A 22,293-nucleotide genomic window follows, 5' to 3' on the forward strand; every position below is an offset into this window, starting at 1 on the left:
ATGCTCATTTCCAACCACTCCACCTTGCTTGCACTCTCTTCTTTACTTCTGTCCACTATCTTTTCCTTGGCTGATTGTCCACCAAAATGAATTTGCTTTAAGTATGTCTTTGGCTTTTTGGCCTTACCTTTTTTTTTCTTTTTTGTTATTGGAATCAGGGTTACTACACGAAATCTGTCAGTAGGTGGCAGAGTTTACCAAGCACAGCGGTAAACGGTGGAGCATGCTCCACTGTGTCAATGTTTGTCTTTTTTCTTTCTTTCTAAAAGTCATTAAAGATCAGTTTGAGTTTGACAGTAAAAATCTGTATCTTTAGTATCTGAAGGTGAGTCATCACCAGGTCGGCAGGTTACTACAGGATTATCCAAGAATAAAAGCATCACACCTATAAAACAGGAGTATAAATAAAGCAAACGCCATTCTGTATTTTATGAAAGGGGAATCAGTTATACTGTGTTAGGCTGAGTGTTACCCCAGTGCTTTACCTTGATGACGCCGTGGTATAGCCCCGGCATGTGCGCTGACTGTTTTGCATGACATGTCAGCGCACCAATCAGTTGCAGAGGAGCTGATTGAGTCTACTTCCCTACACTGGAATAGCTGAGGGGAAACGGACGGACGGCGATCGCACACGGATATCTCATCATCAGCAGAGCCTGTGCCGTCAGATCGCATCTGAGAGACCTCCTAGATACAGCGGGCCATCATTTCTCTTTCGACCCGGTCACAGTGTCTGCTGCAGGGAGATGGCCGGTATTCTGGCGTGGTTTTGGAATGAGAGATTCTGGCTCCCTCACAATGTAACCTGGGCTGACTTAAAAAACACAGATGAGGCAACGTTTCCGCAAGCCGAGGATCTCTATCTGGCTTGTCCTTTAGCATTCTGCATCTTTATGATACGACTGGTTTTCGAAAGGTGGGTCGACGCGCACATGCGTTAATCCAGGTGGCTGTGATACGGTCTTCTATTGTCGAAATATTCCGGCGAACGATGCAGCACACCCCGCTGTCCATGTGTGTCAGTCTGGTACCTAAACAATGGCATCTTGTCTGGTTAGCCCACAAATCACTAGGGTGATCATCTTTCTTTCTGCAGGGCCGCAGCGTTACGCGCTGTCTGCATTTGATGCATCTGTCGAGGCACACACACATGCACACGCTGTGCGGCCAAGTTATCATACCTGGCCAATCCACTCACCGTCCTCTTAGCCCAAACCATAATTTCTGCAAACCATCGTTCTAAAAACCGTTTCCTTTAACCTATCTTATCGGTGGGGGGTTGTGTTTTGGGTTTTTTTTTCACTGCTCCATTTGTGATGTTTTGCATGTTGCATGATCATGTGTCTGACCGTTAAGCCACGATGGTGTCATCACAGCAATGCTTGTCATGAGAGTTTCTTTACAAAGTAGTGAGTGAGGCCTTACATTTCCACACTAAGCCCTCATTTACGCTCAGTAACAAAGTTAAAATGATCCGATGATGTTTGACTTGCTGGTTTTTCGTTCATGAAATATATGTCTGTGTAAGGGGAGTTTTTAATATCAGTATTATTATTTTTGTTCATGTAGACAGCCACGTGTTAACTTTAGCAGCTGACTGTCAACTCTTGTGTACTTTCTCACCACATCTTGACAAACAAGTCACACTGTGGCGTCATTTACTGTTTCTTCATCAATACTACGTGGATACTACACTTCAGCAGTTCAACACATACGTGTTTTTTCCCCTCTGTGTTAAACCGTTTGTGGTCAAAAGATCTTTACAGTACACTGTTATTCAGCACCTGCAGAGAAAGAGTATGCATTACTGACTGCTCCAGTGTCCTTAATTTAAAGAATAAAAGAAAAGAGACTGAGCCCTTTAATATGTAAATGGTGTCATGATCTGTTTTTTGCAGGTTTATTGCCAGACCATGTGCCATGGGCCTGAAGATCCAGACTAACGGGCCGCAAAAAGCACAACCCAATGCCATCCTGGAAAAGGTCTTCACTGCTATAACCAAGGTTGTCCATGTTTTAATTTTTTTCTAATTATCATTCAGTTATAGCTTAATAACTGAACTACATCTAACCTATGGAGTGTTTATATTTTCTTGACAGCACCCAGATGAGAAGAGGCTGGAGGGTCTCTCCAAGCAGCTCGACTGGGATGTGCGGACCATCCAGCGCTGGTTCAGACAACGACGCAACCAAGAGAAGCCCAGCACTCTCGCCAGATTCTGTGAGAGCATGTAAGACAAACTATAATCAAGACATTCCTCACTTAGCTGCACGCCATGTTTCCTCTGCACGTTTCTTTTTCTCTGTAAACATCAGAGTTTGTGCACTGGTGCTTAACTTTTGGTCACAGTTGTTGTGAGTGTAGTCATTTGAATGGGCTGCGCTGTTTTACCACTTATCAACAACACATCTGTGACAGCAGTAAAAGCAGGCATGGTTAATGGTTTTAAAAATCGAGCTTGTTTCATGTCTCTGCAAGTTCATTTTCATACGGTATGGAACTGAAGGTAAATTGTGTGGGTGCACATACTCATAAAAAACAAATTAGGGAAATGGAGGCAGGAATGTAAAGGGGAAATTTGAGGGCTGTAGTGACAGATGCTCATTAAAATCTTCACCTTGTTGGAGTTTTTTTTTTTTCTTTGACAATCAATGTCAAATTTAAAGATATGAGATTTGAGAAATGACACAGAGGACAGCAGAGAACCAAAATAATAACTCGATCTGAAACAAAATTGTCCTGTCCAACTTGAGAATTAATCGGACAAGCATAGAACAAGATAGGAGAAGAGATTTGAATTTAATTGAATTTAAGATAAACTCCTGATACTGTTCAAGTTGTAAGCCAATCAACCTTTCTTTTGGATCTCACTGTCATCTCATGGAGTAATTATTTCAAATAAATCAAGACTAGAACAGCAAGGGAAGAAAAAGAGCATTTTAAAATCTTAAATTGGGATCCTGCTAAGATGAGAGGGAGGCTCTTTCTCAAGAGCTGAGCTGAGGTATGCACAGGAGAAACACACTGGACACAGGCGATATATTATGTTAAATTTCCCTCTCTTCCAGTTAGTGTTATGTTGAGTCTTCAACTGATAATCAGTCAGCGATCATTTATTTCAGCTTTGTGGTCAAATTCAAGCAGAAATGCTGGTGTGGTCCTTTGAAAGCTTATAAGAGGGCTGCTTCAGTTTTGGTTAGTCAGTGCTGTGTCTTACACGGCTTATGAAGATTGCAACATAAATGCTGGTGCTGCTGTTGGATAATAGTCCCAGTGCGAACCAGCAAACCCACTCAGTCTGTAATAGAGAACTGGCTAATCTGCAGTAAAGCATTTGCCATCAGGGAAATGGTAGTTACTTGGCGTGTGATGTTAAAGGCCAACGAGCGAGTGTCGCTGTCAGAGCAGGGTCATGTCTGACACCGGTAGAGCAAATCTGGCAGTTTGAGACACGGGGAGCCTCACATCTTCTGATCTGCCTGAGGCTGCTGTTCACTCAGGAGACCACTGTCGGCTGATTAGACTACTGGACTCCTGTTACAAGCTCAAAGAAGAATCTGAACACAAAAAAAAATAAAATGAAAAGAGAGATTCGATTTGTGTCTGTATGAAATATGTAAGGGCTTTTTGTACATGCTTTGCTGGCGTTCGTTCGTTCAAAGCAACACCCGTGCCGAATCTGTTATCTGTACTCGGCATAATTGATAGCAGACAACACGGGGCTTTGCAATAGTTTGTCCAGGTTGTGAGTCTCAGTTGCCCACAGTGCAGTCCTCCAAACAGGCTGGCTTCAGTGCTTCTAGCAGTGATTGTGCTCTAATTAGGCCCTCATGCACAGCTGTTGCAGACTGATAGGATTCTTTGTCTCGCAGTTGTCATGATGGCTGATTTTGTGTCTGTTCTTTTCATTATGCAGACTGGGAGCATGTAGTAGACACATTTGGTCTGAAAATAATGAAGGCTCTGCATGGACTTTGTCTCCCAGCTTTTGTTACCCAGACAGACTGCAAAAAAAAGAGAGAAAAAAGTCATCCAGTCAAGTGCAAGTGTACTATTTATTTTATTTTTTTTTTAGCAACAAACCTGCAATAACTTTGTTTATATAGAAAGGAAGAAAATCCATAAAGAAATGAAAACTCACTCAGACTAAGAGGCTTCACAGTAAATTAAGATTTTGCAGTGTACTTGGGGAGTAGAGCCCTTCCTCTTTTCAGTTCTTGGTCGTTACAGGCTGAGGCAGGAGCTCGCTTTGATGTGCTCAACAGCTCCAGTTGTCTGATCTCATCTTGCTCCATTCTTCTTCATCGTTGCGTTCACTCAGAATAAAGAAATTATCATAAAGGATAAAATTACCCACTTTTTTCCTTTGTTTTAAAGACAGTGACAAAGAATGTCTGTTACTAGAGTTAATACTATTAAATAATGATGATTTTTAACCTTATATTATCTATGTCAGGTGTCCCTTAATATTTGATGCATAATTAAATGGACAGCTACTAAATCCAAGTAATTTTTTTTTTTTTTTTGCTTTCCATATTACAACCAATTGAAGTGGATTATTCAGGGAGTATTCTTTGGAAATGCACAAATTCCTCCTACCACGTGGTACATAGGAGTGCAGTTTTTTCATCTCAGCACAGAAACTAAAAACAGAAGAAAAGGACAAACACGTTCTTCCAAATTAAATTCAAATATTTGAATTTAAATCTCATCTTTTCTTATTTTACTAAAGGACAAGTACACTCAATAAAGGATTGTTTGCCCTCGTAAACATGAAGCATTATTTTTGATTAAAATACATCTGAAATATATAAACTCAAAGGTTTACTTATTCAAATAATTAATCACTGAGGAAAATATGCTTGGTTTAAACTGAATGTATATCAGCCAAGTTTCTTTTGAACACATCCCATTAAATTCAACTTTTTACATTGTGCTTATGCAACAAAATTACATAGAAATGTAGTCAGACTACGTAAAGTCAGCATTTCAAACCATGTTCCAAAGGCAGAATCTGGATATCACCCAAACCGAATTTTCAACAGCAGTCCCTTGATTGATACCCTAATGGTTCAAGCATCCCCTAAGATTGCATGCTATTGTTTCAAATACTACAAAAAAGCAATTCCCTAAAGCAAAATACAAAAGAAAGCAAATCACATGAGCATCTGTATCCTGATTTCATGTGCAGGAATGGCAAGCTGAGGTGGTTATTGCAGTTCTGTCTAGTTTTTGACCAGCACTGACTATTGTAGAGAAAGTTTTAAAATCCAACTCTGCTTTCAGGGGTTTCAGATAGCTCTGTCTTTAACTGAAAATGCAGTTTCAGCAAAGGACATCCATCTTTTCTATATAGTTTAGAGTTTTCAGTTAATTTTCACGTGGGTATTATTGGTGACGATGCCTCATCTAAAGCTACTTTCACAAGGGGTTTGATTTGGCTGAGTTTTTACACCAGATGCCCTTCCTGACAGTTCCTGGAAGCAAACCGGGGCTTTTTTTGATTGTTAGGAGAATGTGTAAACTACTACATATTCCTCATCTAACAGTTTAAAAACTGTTAGATGAGGAATTAACCAAAATCATTTTCAGATGGATAAACAATACAAACGTGCAAGAATGCATGCACTGAGTGCACGTTGAAACCAGGAGTCAGAGAGAGAGAGATGCAAAACATAATGACCGCACCAATATAATTGCAAATAAATGAATCAAAGGTAAAGCATATTAAAGCAAGATTAAAACCAAATAAATCAAAGTATTAAGAAAAGAAGCAATTGCAAGCCTGTCCAATTTACATCTAAAAATGTCAATAACATTTCAAAATGTTTCCTAACTTTTAACTGGATTAAAAGTAGATTATCGAAAATGAATTGATGCATTTAAACTCTCCAGAAATATATCATTATCAGCAGCTGAGACTACTAGCATCCTCATTACTGCTTTCCCTCTAACAACACGTAGGTGTGGGAGTCTCATACACTTCAGAAGCAGTTTGCCAGACTCCAAGCTGACAAGTAATAACTATGATTGTGCTCAGCAGATGCTTTTAGGGCAGCTGAGAGATGGGTCATTTACATGTGCATATCAAAGAAGACAGCTACACACGTTATCCCTCAGCCTGCTCATCATGTTCCGGCACCACGTTAAAACAAACTGGCACTTAACAAGCTTTTTCATTTCAGTAATTTTTAAAATCGTGTCTATGTAATTAAACCAAAGTAGACAAATATACATAGGTAGGCGGTGCACCTATTACTACCTGAATAATATCAGAGCTGTTACTGCTGATCTAACTGCAATGAGGGGACAAAGCTTCCTGACTGGTGAGTTTTGATAAAGCTGGAGACTCATGCCTAATTGTTATGTTGAACAGTATGAATGCAGACAATTGCAGCGAGCTGGTGCTCAGGCTTCCCACCTGGAGAAGTGACAAAGGTAAATTAAATGAGCCAGTACGATCTGCTTTTTATGATTTTATTCCAACACTAGGCGCTACCTTCAGAATAAAAGCAGCCTCATTACTGAGTTTTTAATCAAATCAAAGTCACCCCTGCAATTATTTCCTCCCTCAAGCAATGTCCTGTCTAAACAGGTACATTTGAGCTCTCCGTGATTAGTTGAGCTGTCTAAATTTGAAATCCAGCCTTTCATCATACGTAAAAAAACAATTTATTAAAGCGTGATTAAGCACTTATAAAAAGACGGTGTTTGTATCCGAGCATTACCTTAAGCATATGTGCTGTATGAACTATAGTTTTTATGCCTAAATTTGCATAAGAATAATCCTATTAACCACAGCTGATACACAGTATTGTTTAGTTAAAAGTATAATTGGCTAATAGCTTTTCCATCGAGTGCACCAAATACACTGCAGCTCTTAGATAATTAAATTTTAAAAGGTGCCAGTTTGCTCAACTGTCATCATCAATTTGAAAAAGTGTAACTCATAATGACAAAACTCAATCGGTGCCTGACGACAGGGAAAAAAAACTATTCAAAGGAAGCATTTGTGAGTCATTGTGATTGCACATATATAGCAGTGATTCAGTAGCACTTGTAAAAGACTCTTGCAGGCTTCATCAACCAGTTGCCATGCAACAGTCTTTACTGTGTTTCAGGTAGACTCGTCCAGCTGATTTGCTCTTACAATACTGTTGATCAGACACAAAAAGCAGTTAATGATGGCTTCCACAAGCAGCACGTCAATGTGGTAATAATTCCTCTAGTATTCATCGTGAGTAACAGCTCGTTCCTGCAGAAAGGAGCCGATGTGGATTTACCTTGTTCTCTTTTTTTGAGCGTTTATGAATCGTGGAGTTTCAGGGCCTGCAGCTGTCCAAAGGTGTTTGATTTGAGGTCAAACAACCACACCGCGCAACCTTTAAAGTATGCAAATGCTTGTTTCACATGACAGGATCCACATCGTCTGTCAGTGGATGTTTTCTTCCGTGTCATAGAAGTCAAGCTCTGCTTTGTTCCTCTGGTTTGATTCGTGGAGTTATACAACTGTATTCAAAAGAGTTTATGCAATCTAAAAATGCAGAGACATACCTTTACACTCAGGCATCTATAGTAACTTATAGTAATCAGCTGAACACAACAACTAGTGTTTGTGTTATTAGACTGACTGTCCATTGGGCTCACGAGATGAGTGAGTCAGTCTAGTTCATATGAGGGTGAAAGTTCATCCATAGTTGTGCGCATGTGTGTGTAACAGATAAAAGATCTGTATATCTAGAATAAAGCACTTTGTGAATGTAAATTGTGGTGTAAAAAGTCAAGAAATACTAGAAATACCCTGCATCAATCTCAATCCATTTGCCAGTTTTTGCCTTACTTTTTTATTTATTTAAGTTAACCAAATATTACTGCTGTTCTAAAAAAAACCTGTGGAAATCTCTGTCCAGCTGTCACCTGTTTGGTGTGCGGAGATGCATTAAAAAGGATACTATAAGATAACAGTGACATCTCAGAGGAATGAAATATTTAATGAAGTCATCACAGTTTCTCCTTGTGGGCTAATTTGTCTCCATTTAGAGACACGAATGAAATAATTGGCGTATTGCAGCTTGCACAACTATGGAAGCTGCATTGGATAGGGGGCTTGCTAAGGGGCCAATCTTGAATCATTCCTCCCAATTGATGACTGGGATAAGTAGGAGGTATTTTATAAGCACATCTTTGATCACTGATGTGTCAGCTGAAGCAGTTTCCTTCTTGTAAGCTCGAAGTCAGACCTCGTGATGACTTTCCCGATCATTGTGTAGCTGTGGTTACTGTAATTTATGTGCAGGGTTACATAAAGCAGAGAAGGGTTGGGAATGGACAGAGTGAGTGTTTTTTTTCCCCCCTCCAGACCTCACAAGGGAAGTCAGTGACGTCTTATTTTCATTGATTTGCCCTAGACTGCAGAGTTGAATAAGAAGACCTTACGCCACTTCCAGTTCCTAATTACAGGCATAACAGCCACAATGTGTGCCACAGCGTGTTGCACCAAGGGATTAAACAAAGTAAATAGCATACAGCACGAGTGGTATTACATCAGATTCTGGAAAACATTTTGGGATGCAGGTCATTATTCTCCTCAAAATGGTCTCAGAATGTGTTTTGTTTGGATTCTGTAGAAAACAGAAATCAATGTGCAAAAAAAAGATAAATATAAACAGCTGCAAATATGTGTGCACTGCAGAGCTAGAGGAGGCTGTCTTTAATACTAGTGTTGCTCCAGACTAGACCAAAACTGAAATCCACTGCTGTTAAACACATTTTTTAAGGTTACACCCTCAAAAGAAAAACTAAAGATTTTTGTGATCAGATGAGTCTATAGTCATGATCTTTTTATTTGTTTCAGGTGGAGATTTACATTCTACTTGTACATATTTACCTACGGAGTACGATTCCTTAAAAAGGTAAGTTTTACTTAAAGGAGAGTTTCTGTAACAGGAGCTGGATTTAATATGGATCTGTGAGATGTGAAGCTATTTTCTAAACCACTTAAAGTATAGCGGTACATGATAAAATTGAATTAAAGTGACTAATTTTATAAAGACAAAAAAAAGAAAAGGGAAGGCAGTAGAGGAATAAAAATGACCTCTAATCAGTCAGGGGGGGGTTTCTGTGTTACTATAGTGACATGTAGTTTTTAACAGCTGGAAGCCAATGTTCAAAGGAGCTTCTGTTGTGTGTCGTGTTATCCCGTGTAAGAAGAGCCACCTACTTATACAAAAACAAGGACTTGAAATAACTGAGATGATGACATTTAAAGTGGTCATCACTGCTATTTAATTAATTAAGTGACTTTGTCATTGTTGGAAATTGTGGCTTTCCTACGGTGAGTAGTGTGTAAGTGTGTTATCAATAAAGCATGGCTTTTTTTTTTTTAAATGCCCCTTTTATGACATATACCATTTAACCAGATGTTTAGCTTAACTTTTAGGGTTACCACACCTAAAACTATACCCGTGTAATGATAATATTCATATTGACCATTTTTCATGTCCTGTTAAAAGATATTTTTACCTTCATGAATATGTATGCATGTATGCAGCGCCTTAAGCCTACTATGTGTAGTTTAGGGGTTGAAATGGTGTTTCCTCTTTAAAAAGCCTGAAATTCCAGCAGACACATCAATAAGCCACACTTTGTAGAGTTCATACATTTATGGTAACAAGCCAGTTAAGCAAATTTGACTGAAATATGTGACCGAGATAGGTTTAATAGAGTTCATGCATAAATTCATGAAAATCCGTATATTAACACAATCACAGCAGTGGCTGAGACAGAGCAGGATAAATCTCTCACAGACACAAGTTGCATGACGAAGCACTTTGTGAAAATAGTTAAGTCCCTGGCAGCCGCTGCTGCAGGCTCCAGCCTCTGCGGGATTTATTAATAGAGCGGGTCTGGAGAGGAGTGCAGGAGACGTAAACTCAGCCCCAGTGATGGGTCACTGTTTGCTTATAACACATTTTTTTAGCATCTCAGTTGCCGTCACTCTTCTCATCTTTACGTCACTACTGGAGATTTTTGTCTTATGGTGGTGTGAGCAGAACATAGCAATTTAGCATTTATTGAGTTTTATATGAGCCAAAGAATTGCTGCTATCATTGCCCCTCAACAAGTCAGTCAAAGTTTAATAATATTTTTTATTATATTGTTTGATTTTCTTTGTCTAAGGTATAAACATACTGTTCTCATCTCTTGTAGACTCCATGGTTATGGAACACTAAAGAGTGCTGGTACAACTACCCTTACCAGGTAAACATTTACTCTGCAATGTTTACCCATCCTTTGCGATCATGTTACAGCATTCCTGGATTTACTACCTATCAAATATTTAGTTTAACTCTGCTGCTTTGTGTGTTTATGCAGCCACTGACTGTGGACATCCATTATTACTATATACTGGAGCTGTCTTTCTATCTGTCGTTGCTGTTTTCCCAATTCACAGACATCAGGAGGAAGGTAATTATGAGCACATGTCATAAAAAAACACACATCATGCATGTCCAGTGGCACAAATCATCATTTGTTTGTTAGAAGGCAAAAGAGAACAAGGTTATTTACTTACTTATTTGTTTTGAATCTAGAAAAACGTGTTGTTCTTATGCAAGTGTAAGTAGCACTATCACAGAAAAGACATCCCGATCCTTTTGTGATTAATGTTTAGTCTGTTTTAATCAGTTTGATTGTATCATCACTGTATAAATTAACTAAACTTTAACACGAAGCCGAAACACTTTATTCTAACTAGTTTACAAAAACTTTGATTAACTACATTTAAATAATCCCTTCAGCCAATGACTGAACTTAAAGGTGACTTTATTAGGTACACATTCCTAGTACCAGGTTGGACCTCCTTTTGCTTTCAGTGCTGCCTTAAGTCTTCTTGGCAAAGATTCAGCAACATGCTGGAAACGTTCCTCAGAGAGTCTGGTCGATAGTGACATGACAGCATCGCACAGTTGCCGCAGGTTTGTCAGCTGCACATTCATTCATGTGAATATCCCATTCCACAACATTCCAAAGATGCTCTATTGGATTGGGATCCAGTCACTGTGGAGGCCATTTAAGTATATTGAACTCCCCCACACCATTACACCTCCACCAGAAGCAGTCTGAATCATAAATACAATGCAGGACTGATCCATGCTTTCATGTTGATTATGCCAAATCTTGACCCTATGGTCCAAATGTTGTAGCAGGAAGTAATTTTGGTGAGGCTGTGTGAGTTGTCTCCTGTTCTTAGCTGACAGAAGAGGCACCCAGTGTGGTCTTCTGCTGCTGTAGCCCATCTGAATCAAGGTTCAACGTCTTACATGTTCAGACATGGCCTTCTGTATACCTTGGTTGTAGCCAGTGATTATTTGAGTTACTTTTGCCTTCCTATCAGCTTGAAGCTGTCTGGTCATTTTCCTCTGACCCCTGGCATCAACAAAGCACTGGATATCTTTTTTTTTTTTTTTTTTTTTTTTTGTCCAGCGTGTCTGGCACCCACAACTATGTCTGGAACCACAACCATTGTTCAAAGTCACGCTTAAATGCATTGAGTTGCTGCCATGTGATTGGCTAATTAGATAGTTACATTAACGAGTAGTTGAACAGCTGTACCTAATAAAGTAACCACTGAGGGTATAATGTGTCACATTTGACAAAATGATTTGTGTTGATGTGTGTGCTGAGATATATGCACCTACTGGCAGTCAAGACAGTAGTTAAAAAGGAATCTTTTTCTTCCCAGTGTTGCAATAAATCACTATAACCAAAGATCCGTATATTATTAAAAACACTGTTCTATAGAAAAATAGGCTACATATTTTGCTTATCTGCAAGCAGGTAAATAAGTCTTTTTTTCTCATATTTTCGAGGTTGACTTTTTTCTAATGCAGTGGACTTTCTTGTACACAAATTAATAAATGTATATTTGTTAAAGCAGTTTTTTTTACCAGCTTTTTTGTTTATCAAGTGTGTGTACTTAATAGGTAAATATATAATCCTTTATTTTATTAGCGTCTTATATTTTAGCATTGTTCACAAAAACACAAAAAGGATGAAATTCAATTTTCTGTTTAACTATTAGGACCAAGTTTTTGGTTAAACCCTAGAGCCAGGTTCAATACACTTCTGTATACTACTCTGAGATTACTGCAGTCACACAGAGCATATGTCTTGTGGTTTTATTGTGAAAGGTTTTTGCACGTACATAGAACAAATCAGGTTTCTGGCACAGGTCGCGCAGCTACAACAGTGAAACTGCATGCACAGCACCAGGACTCTGGAGGCAGCTCACCTAATGTAAAATCTGCTTTCACAAATAATCAGGTCTATTAAAGTGTACCTATGCTCATTTTCAGCTCCGTTTTTCTAGACTTAACTCTACTAAAGCTGATAGCAATCTTTGCTCTTCAAAATAATCCTTCTCCTGGATTATAGCGCAACCCCTCAGTTCACCCATTGTCTGAAACGAGCCATTTTAGCTGATATGTCTGTGGAGCTACATTTAAGCCAACTTTTTTCCTTTGTTCTGATTGGCTAGCTCTCATAAACAGGAGGGGTGTATAGCACCTCGCTTTGATATCATACAGATTCATCAGTAGAAAAAACTGTCTGAAACAGAGCGTTTAAAGCGATCAGAAATTGGTTTAGGCTTATAGGGTGTGAATGCATGTACGCTGAGTGATTTAAAACTTGTATATATCAGTCACTGTAACTTTATTTGTATTATTTGTAGGACAGATAACAAAGAAAAAGATAATAGTAAAAAAAATCCCTTTATTCTCTGCTGTGCATTCTTTTAAAGAACCAACGTGGTCTGTGTCTAAGCTGAAAGTCAGTCCATGGAAGCATTCAGTCATCTTCATCCCACTTCATCTTTTTTTTTATGAAAATGGCCACACTTTTGGCTCATTAAGCATCAATTTGCATGCCTTCCAGCCATGATCGTACTCCTGTCTCCACTCCATCCCAGCTCTGCCCTCTATTCAAACACACTCCGCTCACTGCACTCACAGCAGCAAGCAGCAGCAGCCCTCACGATGCCATGCTGTGTATGCCTTCACTCTGTCATCTCTTTGTTGACTGTTGGCATGTTGTCTGTTTTTGTTTCTCCTTTCAGTTTTTTTCATGCACAGCACTACGCTGAGGAGGTCCTCTGCATCCCCTGCCAATTTCAGTATGTTCCCCCTGCACACTCTTGCCTTGCTTTCACTCTCTATCTTGCATCATTACTCTTCCTGCTCATCTTCTCTCCTCATTCACTTGCCACTTTGGACTGGTTCTGGGTGCTTTAAGCTGCCATCCTCAGATGATTCAGTAGCTAAAGATTTGTTAGAGGAATGCCCCCCTTGTCCCCAGCCCAGCCGCTTAGTCATCTGGAGCTCTATTCAAAGCTAGAAAACCTAACGGCTCATACCAATATTGTTAGTTGTGTAGTTACAGCAGGGATTGTATTGAAGAAACATAGCTTTTAGCTCACTTTCAACTCTAAAACCTCATTCAACACTTAAATGTTTTAAAACTGCAGCCCTGATATGTTTAAGGAAGATAAAGAAGCACACAGGGCCCAGTTCCTCCAACACTACACCACACTGTAAAAAGAAAGATCTTGCAAACTGTTTTCTCAGTGGGATCTTCCCTTTTTGAGACACAGCTGTGCCTGAGATAGTAGGATGTGTGAATATCTAGTTTGGGTTTTTTTAAACACACTACTGCAGAAACTGTTGATAAATGCTTGGGCGCTGGGGGTGTATTTGCTATTTTTGTTTGCATAAATTGTAATATGTGCAGCATGCAGTAACATTTTAAAAATTCTTTCTATAGTTATGTGACATTTTGCTGGATGCTGTTTCCCCAGGATTTCCTGATCATGTTCCTGCACCATGTGGCAACAATCTCTCTGATTGTATTCTCCTATGTGAACAACATGGCACGAGTGGGAACTCTGGTCATGTGTCTGCACGATGCAGCTGACGTGCTGATAGAGGTGAGGATCCGGGGAGAGACTTAAACACTGTGGATGGATAGATGGGTGTGTGGGTAGAGTGATTTAAACACAGTCTACACAGTATGAACAACACACCATACCATGTAACAACAACTCTATGCATATACTATATGAACAAAAGTACTGGGTTGCCTACACATTACACCTACAGGAGCTGCTCAGCCATAGAAACCTATGCCACAAACGGTACATAGTTTTTGTGTGAAACAGTGGCAAAGTTTATGCATTGTGCATCTCAGCAGTCCCACTCTGTAACTTTATGTCATTAGCCACTTTGTGGCTTTGTTCCTGAACACTTCCACTTTGCAAGTATGCCATTTACAGTTGATTGTTGAGAGTTTGCTTGTGAAATTTCTTCTGAGAGCAAAGAAATTTCACCGTGCCACACTCAGTGAGGTCTTTACAACGATCCACTCTTTCACCAATATTTGTAAAGGCAGACTGCATGTTTAGGTACTTGATTTTATACACCTGTGGCAATGAAACTGAAAATGTCTGAATTCAAAGATGAAGAGGTGTGGTCCAATACTTTTGTCCATACAGTGTAGATTAGATCTAAATTGCATTGCATTGAAGGTATTGTGGTCGTTTTTGTTCTTTAGCACATTCAACTTGAAATACAAAGCTGGCTACTAAACTAAAAAGTTAAAAGAATGAATGAAAAAACTACAGTTGTTGTTTGGAGTTTACATAGACTCATCATTGGCATGAATGTTGTAGTAATTTTGGGCTTTTAATGATTTCTTTGATCTCTTTTCTTTCTGGGGTGGAATGATTGTAAAGCATACATATTTAATGACGTTAAAGAACCAATAACTGGGTGCACAAGTTTTCATTTATTTTGGATCTTCTCTCATCCACACAGGGTCAAACTTATTCATATATTATTCACTGATATTTGGGTAAATGTCCCCATAGCAAGATGCATCTCAGCTAAACACTTTTGGTAGCCAGCAACAAACTTCAGGCATAATTCTGGCCAATATTTGACCAATCATCGTAGCAAAACTGGTAGAGTTCTTTTCAATTGGTCGGGTTTCTTTTAAGTGTAGTCCACTCATTTTCAATAGGGTTGAGGTCGGGGCTTTAGGAAAGCTATTGAAAGCCAGATCCACCCATCATTCCACCCTGGAATAAGAACAGTTCAAAGAATATGGTTAAGATGTAGCCACAGAGATCCCAAATATAAAGGTCTTGGATATTACATGACCACTGTGGTTCATTTCATGGTTTACAAATTCACTGAGTTTGGTAACAATTCCCATTTTGACCAGTGTCCATCAGTATTAAATGAAGAGCAGGATTAGGTTTAGAGGACCACATTGTTTTTTAAGAGAAATGAACATATGTGGTTTGCCAAAATCAACACCTGGTTTAAATGGTAAAAGACAAGAAGAAAAAATGCCTGACACACCAAAACCCGAGTGAAGCAATGACCTGGATTGACCTATTGATAACAAGATTATTAATTTAAAGAAAAAGTCCAGCACACCAGGTCAAAAGCACTCAAAGAGGTAAGTCTAGAGCAAGCACAGAGAAAACACTTTAGTGCTTCAGCTATGGCTCCCTTACATTTGTCAGCAGAACTGGCATGCCAGCATTAATCAATACTTTTACTGCTGACCGAACTAAAAGGGTGAATGTAGGGGCACACGGGAGCAATGTGCATGCATCCAAACACGTTTGAAGGGATTTCTTTCTTCTGCAAGACAACAACCCCACGCATCCAGTGAAAACAACCTGAAAGAGCCTTTCAGGATAAAGAATAGCCTTGCCAGTCATCTCATCTCACCTGATCTTGTGATCAGTCACCTGATCTCTACCTTTAGGAGACCCCACAACAAGCAAGAGCTGAAGGGATGGGAGAGCGTCACCGGGGACGTGGCTGTATATATGTATGGGCTAATGGCTGATTTTTTTTTTTTTTTTTTTTTTTTTTTTTTTTTTAATTTCCACAAATGTTGAACATGAGGATTTTGTTTGGCTTCATGTTTATCTGCACATTAGTACCCTAATCTAACTACACTACGTGCAAAACAGGCTTCACCTCCCACACAGCTCTTTCAGCATTGATGTAACCTACACACATTTAACACACTTTAATGTAGTGTTTTTTTAATTCAAACTGGAAACATGAGTTTTTTCCATTTTTTTTTTAAATGTTATTTACATTAATTTCTGTTTCTTTTTTAACCTCAGGCTGCCAAGATGGCCAACTATGCCAAATGTCAGATACTGTGCAACTTGCTATTTGCAATGTTTGCTATTCTCTTCATAAGCTCCAGGCTGGGAGTTTACCCCATCTGGTGAGTGTTATTTGCTTCTTTGTTGTGTACCATAGTTAGCATCCTTCTAAAGCCAGGCTTCAGTGCAGGTGTGTTAGCCTTTTGCGTTTGCATGCATGTGCTCACACGACTTGCGGAACGTTTTTTTTTTTTAAAGCAGATGCCTGAGTTGCTCTGCTTATTTTGGCAATTCATCTCTGAAAATTTAGCCATCAAGATCTCAATGGCTTTTTTTTTCTTCTTTTTTTCTGCACAACAGTTTGCAGTTCAGACAGAATCTCTTTGAATTTGTGTTGCTAAGTAATAGTTACTATGGATACCACAGCTTTAAACTCTCAAAGAAAGCCAAACCTATCAGTAAATGAAAAGCAGATCATTATGGTTATTGGTTTATCTTTGAAAACTGTGTCTAGAGTTTGATGGGATTGTTAAAAACATCAAAGTGATTTCCACTCAAAAAGAGCTTTCATCGTTTTGTGGCGCTGCTTTTAGGTGTTTTACCTTCTATTCGTCATTATAAAGCGGAGTTAATCCATCCAAATTTCTCTAACAGAGAGAAGAGAAGATTAATTAAATGTTTAAAAGATTTAATTACTCTCTAAAAGCTTGAATTAATTTCTTCAATAACTTTGCGAATGGCAGTTATTATTTGCCTTTTTTGACTGATATTTGTAGTCATAAATAAATAAATTCAAAATAAAAACTAAAATAAAATAAATACGTTTATTTAAGTCGTGCGCACGGAAGTCATTCCACAGTCATCTGTAGCCACAGCGTTATCACACCTTTCACAAGTGAAGAGAGACGTAATTTCGTTTTCCAGTCAGGCAGCTGCAGCCGTCTGCTTTTCTTTGAGATACCATCGATTCTTGTTCAGCACAAAAATGCTGTTTTGAGTTTATAGAATCAAGATTGTCTTCGATAATTAGGGGCTTTCTGGAGAAGTGCTTTGAGAAATATTTGTCAGTAAAGTCTTTTTTTTTTTTCCAGAAAGAAGCTTTTAGCCGGCACCCCCACATCCTCTGTCCTCTGTTCATACTGTAATATAATGCTCCCATACGCTACATTTTAGTCAGCCCCCACCACACCCGTAGTAAAGTTGTCATTACTGTAAAGCTGTTGCCATGGCTTCAGTATCTGGAGGATGATTCACAGAACGAATTGGAAGAATTGTTCCAGGGTTAAATTTAGACCCTTAAAATTTCAATCGTGTGTCATGTGAAGTTAGGCAACACACTGATTTTTCTTACAGTGCCAACTTCAATTAAATTTTAAATTATTGCTCTACTCATATTGAACTATAAATAAAACACTCACATTTCTGTCTCCCTTTTCATGAAACACCTGGATTTTAACAATGTGTTTGGAGCAGAGCTTTCTTTCTTTGGCTTTGTGTACTCGTCCCCAGGACACGCCCTAATTCACCAAATGAGGGGGCGTGCTTTAGTTCTTTATGTCAAGTTAATTTTCTCTGTCTCCCTCTGTTGCTATGGAAGGATTTTAAACACCACCTTGTTTGAGAGTTGGGAGATTATAGGGCCCTACCCATCCTGGTGGGTCTTCAACCTGCTTCTGATCATGCTGCAGCTGCTCCACTCCTTCTGGTCCTACCTCATAGTGAAGACAGCATGCAGAGCCATCTCCAAAGGAAAGGTGAGTCACTAAACCCAGTTCTTTTGCAAAATCCTTACCTTTGTATCTAGGTTGCTGTGCTGCTAGTGCATCTATAAATAGTGTGTGGTGTTCTGATGGGCCATTTTTTGACTTTCTCTTTCTGTTTTCTATGCTAACCTGCAACATTCAAGGTGGGAAAATGGAATCCGTTACATGTAAGTACATGACATTTTGTACAACTTTTAGTTTTTCCTCATATTTCTTGCAGCTAATGTGGTTACTGGCTGAAAGCTTCTTATTCATGCTATTCATGGTCCCTGAGGTGGAAAACTCCCTAGCTTTTCCTGTACCACCCTTTTGCAACTTCCTCTGAAATATCTGAACCTCTAGAGGATGGATTCACTCGTAATTGTGGACAGACATTTGGGTTCCCTAGACAATCGATCCAATTAGGTTTGGTGGTCATTTAACTCATTTAACTTTTTAACTGGTGCCGTTGTCATCAAAGCACCAGAAGTAGGAAGAGCTTAGTAAATTGTGTTGTTTTAGCGATTCCCGTCCACTCGAATAAATTAGCTAAACATTAACATGAATCTCTTTCTGTGTTCACTATCTTCTAGTGGATTCGAAAACCTTGCCATGTCAGATTGGCGAGTGTTTCTATTGTTAAGAAGCATGAAAGGCCTCTGTTGAATCACTTTTTAAGAACATTAAGTCCATCATGTCAACAGGTTTTTAAGCTTTTTCGGTAAATCTCACAGCACATGGTCCCTATTGTGCCAAGATCACTGAGACCGACAACAGATAAATTGGTGCTGGCAGTCTAAGGAGCTTGGAAAGAAAAGCGTCTGGACTTCTTTAAGTTTCTTGAAGACGTTTCACCTCTCATCCAAGAAGCTTCTTCAGTTCTAAGGGTCAAATGGTGGGGAGTCCCAGATTTAAACCCAGTGGGAGTTTCCCCCCAAAGGACAAAGGACTCCCTGATGATCCTCTACCTAATCACATGAGCCAAGGTGTGAAAGTGGGTGTGGGTCACAATCAGCCAGGGTTTCAGGTGAGCTCATTGTGAAACCTGGCCCCACCCTATCACGTGATTTCCTGAGGTCAGATGGCCCAGGATGTGAGTGGGCCTTAAGGCATCTGGGAAGGGATCTCAAAACTGGATTATAGATGGCAGAAGTTTGTGTCGTAAACCACCGCCTCTGTTCAAAGATGGTCGCTCACAGTGGACATAAATGGCTTCTTTCACTCCTTTTCAAACCATCTGTCCTCTCTGTCCAAAATGTGAACATTGGCATCCTCGAAAGAGTGACCTTTGACCTTTAGATGCAGATGGACAGCTGAGTCTTGTCCCGTGGAGGTGGCTCTTCTGTTGTGCCATGCGCTTGTGAAGTGGCTGTTTGGTCTCTCCGATGTAGAGGTCTGGGTGAAGCGTCTTCAAGCAACTCAAATAAGTCCAGACGCTTTTCTTTCCAAGCTCCTTAGACTACGATGACCTGGATGACTGAGAACCTTCACAGACACATTGGTGCTGGCAGTTTAGCTGTTGAGCTCTCACTTTACATAACGTAAGGTCGGCAGTTTGAATCCCATCCTTTAAAGATTTGGCGTTTGTGTTACTTTATTTGCTGCTCACCTTGATTCTCCCATCAAAATGTTAAAATGTCCAAGGCTTTCCTTTATCACCAGTGACAAAACTGATGACGTTCCTGTTAGCCTCAGCTTTAATGTGGCAAATTAAGGTCTGTTACAGTTTTTGGATTTAAAATGTAATACAGTAATACTTTTTTTCCCTTTACTAAAATATAATACTCATATTTGAATACATCTGAACAGCTTTAGTCAATCAAATCTATCCAATAGATCTCCTCTGGTAGAAACTCTTAACTTTGCCACTGCTACATGCTGTTCTAAAGTCAAAGTTCAGAATTACTTTTAAGCAGTTGTGCTGCTAGTCTGTGGATGTCATCAGAAAACTTTATTAAAGCCAGAAGGAATTAGTTTTTTACAGATGTTCGCTTAAAAGATACATATAAAAGACAGAAAATTGAAACTCTGTAAAATCTGAATACTTTATTAAAAATATGTAAAATATAAAATAATGAGGAAAAAATAGGGTACTCAAAGTGCAATGATAAATTAAGTTTATTAAAACAATACTATGTATGTGCAAATAGTCTGGGTGTCATAAGGAGGAGTTATAAAGTGGGCTGTCCAGCCTGAGATGGAGAGGGGTGTGAAGGATTGTCCGATATTGCTGGTAACTTGGACAAGCATCCTCCTCTCTGAAACCCAGGATGGCACCAGCCACTACAGACTTATCAGACTTATAAAACATCCTGAGCACCATCTAGCAGATGTTCAAGGAGATGGTTTTGACCTTTCTTGTAGAGGGCTTCTGTGTTTTTAATAAAATCCAGTTTACTGTCAGTGTGAGCACCAAGGTAAACCTCGCTGGTATTCTCGTCCTCCTCATGTCCACAACCATGTCTCATGATAATTAATAGATTGTTTCATCTTTAAAAATTAAAATCAAAAATTTTGTTATTTAAAAAAATGTGATCAGCCAGCAGACCATCTTATTTCATCCTTTGACATCCTGAGAAAATTAAACAGCACTCTAAACATTTTAAAAAGGCACAATTATTTTATTGACTCTTGAGGAAAAGAACTGTAATAAGTATATACTGCCATTAAACTCCAGCACAGCAGCTTTTCCTACCACATGCAAAGAGTTGATATTCAGGCACCGAGGTAACTATCTAAAGGATGAGGCTAAAAGATTTCCTGACACATAGCATCACAGTTGGTTCATAAACAGTAATCATGAATTGTAATACGCTGTGAATCAGTTTTTTAATCCCTGTAAATTTTGTGATGCAGGTGTGCGCTGCAGGAGTTTAAAATTCCGGGTTGCTACGAAGGAAAAAACAGAAGAGAAAATGGTTTAACTCATATGACAGTGCACTTGACTAAATTTGAATCTATGAATAATAATGTGTATTTTGAATAAAAGCTTGCAAAACATTAAAGTAGGTTGTTTTAAAAAACAAAAAATCTGTATTGTCCGTGTATTTTCTCTAAATCAGTGTGGCAGATTATCTCAGAAATGATATGATAATCATATTAATACGGTAATAAGCATGGTAAATGTGTGTTTTGAACTGGTAGAAGCAATCAAACCAGAGGTCTCCGTATTTCATGTTTGCGAATAGATGTTATAGCTTCTTCTTCTTTTTCTATTTTTTGCCTGATATTGATTGGCAGCTCCCGTTTCACATGCAAAAGCCATTTATAACACCGTTATGCTTGGCTGCCTCAGATAATGAAACAGATAAGAATTTTAATGAGGAAAAAAAGGTAATCTCCAGCCGCCCCTTTCTTTTCCGCAGGTGTCTAAAGACGACCGCAGCGACATCGAGTCCAGCTCCGATGAGGATGACAGCCCACCGCCAAATCAGAAGCACCACACCAGCGCCACCAATGGGACAAACAAAAGTCATGGCACCAACGGCTACCTGATAGGAGCCCCGTATCCCGACGAGCACTGATATCACAAGAGTGGAGCCACGCTACAGACACCATCAATTCTTCTGTGTGTGAGAGCGTACGAGAGGGTGTGAGAGCGAGTGTGTGTGGTGGGTACATGAACAACATCGCCTGTCTGGAAGTTCTGGATAGATTTAGCTAAATGCAGTTTTGTTATTGATTCTTCACTAATTTCCTTCGACAGTTTACTCTCCTCATCTATATATTTACATCAAACTGCACTCAGTGAAATATCAAAGCACTCCTATTGATACAACCCACTCTCTGTTTAACCAGTGAATGAAAGCCTTTCACTCTATGGTGTAAGCATGCTACTCTAACATACAGTGGTCTGGCATACTGGGGGTGTGTTTTCTCCTATGTTTGTGTCATTCTATGTTATTTATTTATAATTTTTTTATAAATAAGTTTGCAGACTGTAGTTGGACATTTATTCTACATCTACGACATTCTTTGATGTCAGTGTTAAAGATGACATACTCCTGAACGAGTAACAGTAACGAGTATTAGCAAAATGCTAAAGACCTGGGTTTACTTTTAATGCTACACCTCCAAAGATATGCCACAACTCACAAATGGATAGTTATGTGACATTCACTTACACTTTAAAATTCATTCTCCACTCAAACTGTATATGAGATGTCAATAACAGTATTATGTGTGTGCATCAGACATGGCTAGATGCTGTATTCCCTGTTGAAGCATTTTGTTAATTATTCTGGTACATTTCTGGTAAGCGTTACATTAAAGGCCATTTGTCCTCTTTTGAGGCAGACAAGAATTGTTTGAATAGTTCAATAAAAAAAACCCCAAAAAACATGAAGATTGCAAATATGTGC

At 39.1% G+C, this 22,293-nt stretch overlaps 1 protein-coding gene across 1 annotated transcript; it reads left to right on the plus strand.

Moving 5' to 3' along the window:
- The first annotated feature begins 495 nt into the window (after positions 1-495).
- Positions 496-22,264, plus strand: cers6 (ceramide synthase 6). The gene is made up of 11 exons (XM_005918173.3): positions 496-916; positions 1,899-2,004; positions 2,101-2,231; positions 8,856-8,913; positions 10,211-10,261; positions 10,376-10,468; positions 13,857-13,985; positions 16,206-16,312; positions 17,788-17,944; positions 18,097-18,120; positions 21,298-22,264. The coding sequence occupies exons 1-11, from the start codon at positions 747-749 to the stop codon at positions 21,454-21,456; spliced, it is 1,185 nt and encodes a 394-aa protein (XP_005918235.1). The 5' UTR covers positions 496-746; the 3' UTR covers positions 21,457-22,264.
- The last annotated feature ends 29 nt before the right edge of the window (positions 22,265-22,293 follow it).

This window comes from Haplochromis burtoni, unplaced genomic scaffold, assembly GCF_018398535.1.
Source record: "Haplochromis burtoni strain Fernald_Lab_line unplaced genomic scaffold, NCSU_Asbu1 Contig_29, whole genome shotgun sequence".
NCBI classification, from domain to species: domain Eukaryota; kingdom Metazoa; phylum Chordata; class Actinopteri; order Cichliformes; family Cichlidae; genus Haplochromis; species Haplochromis burtoni.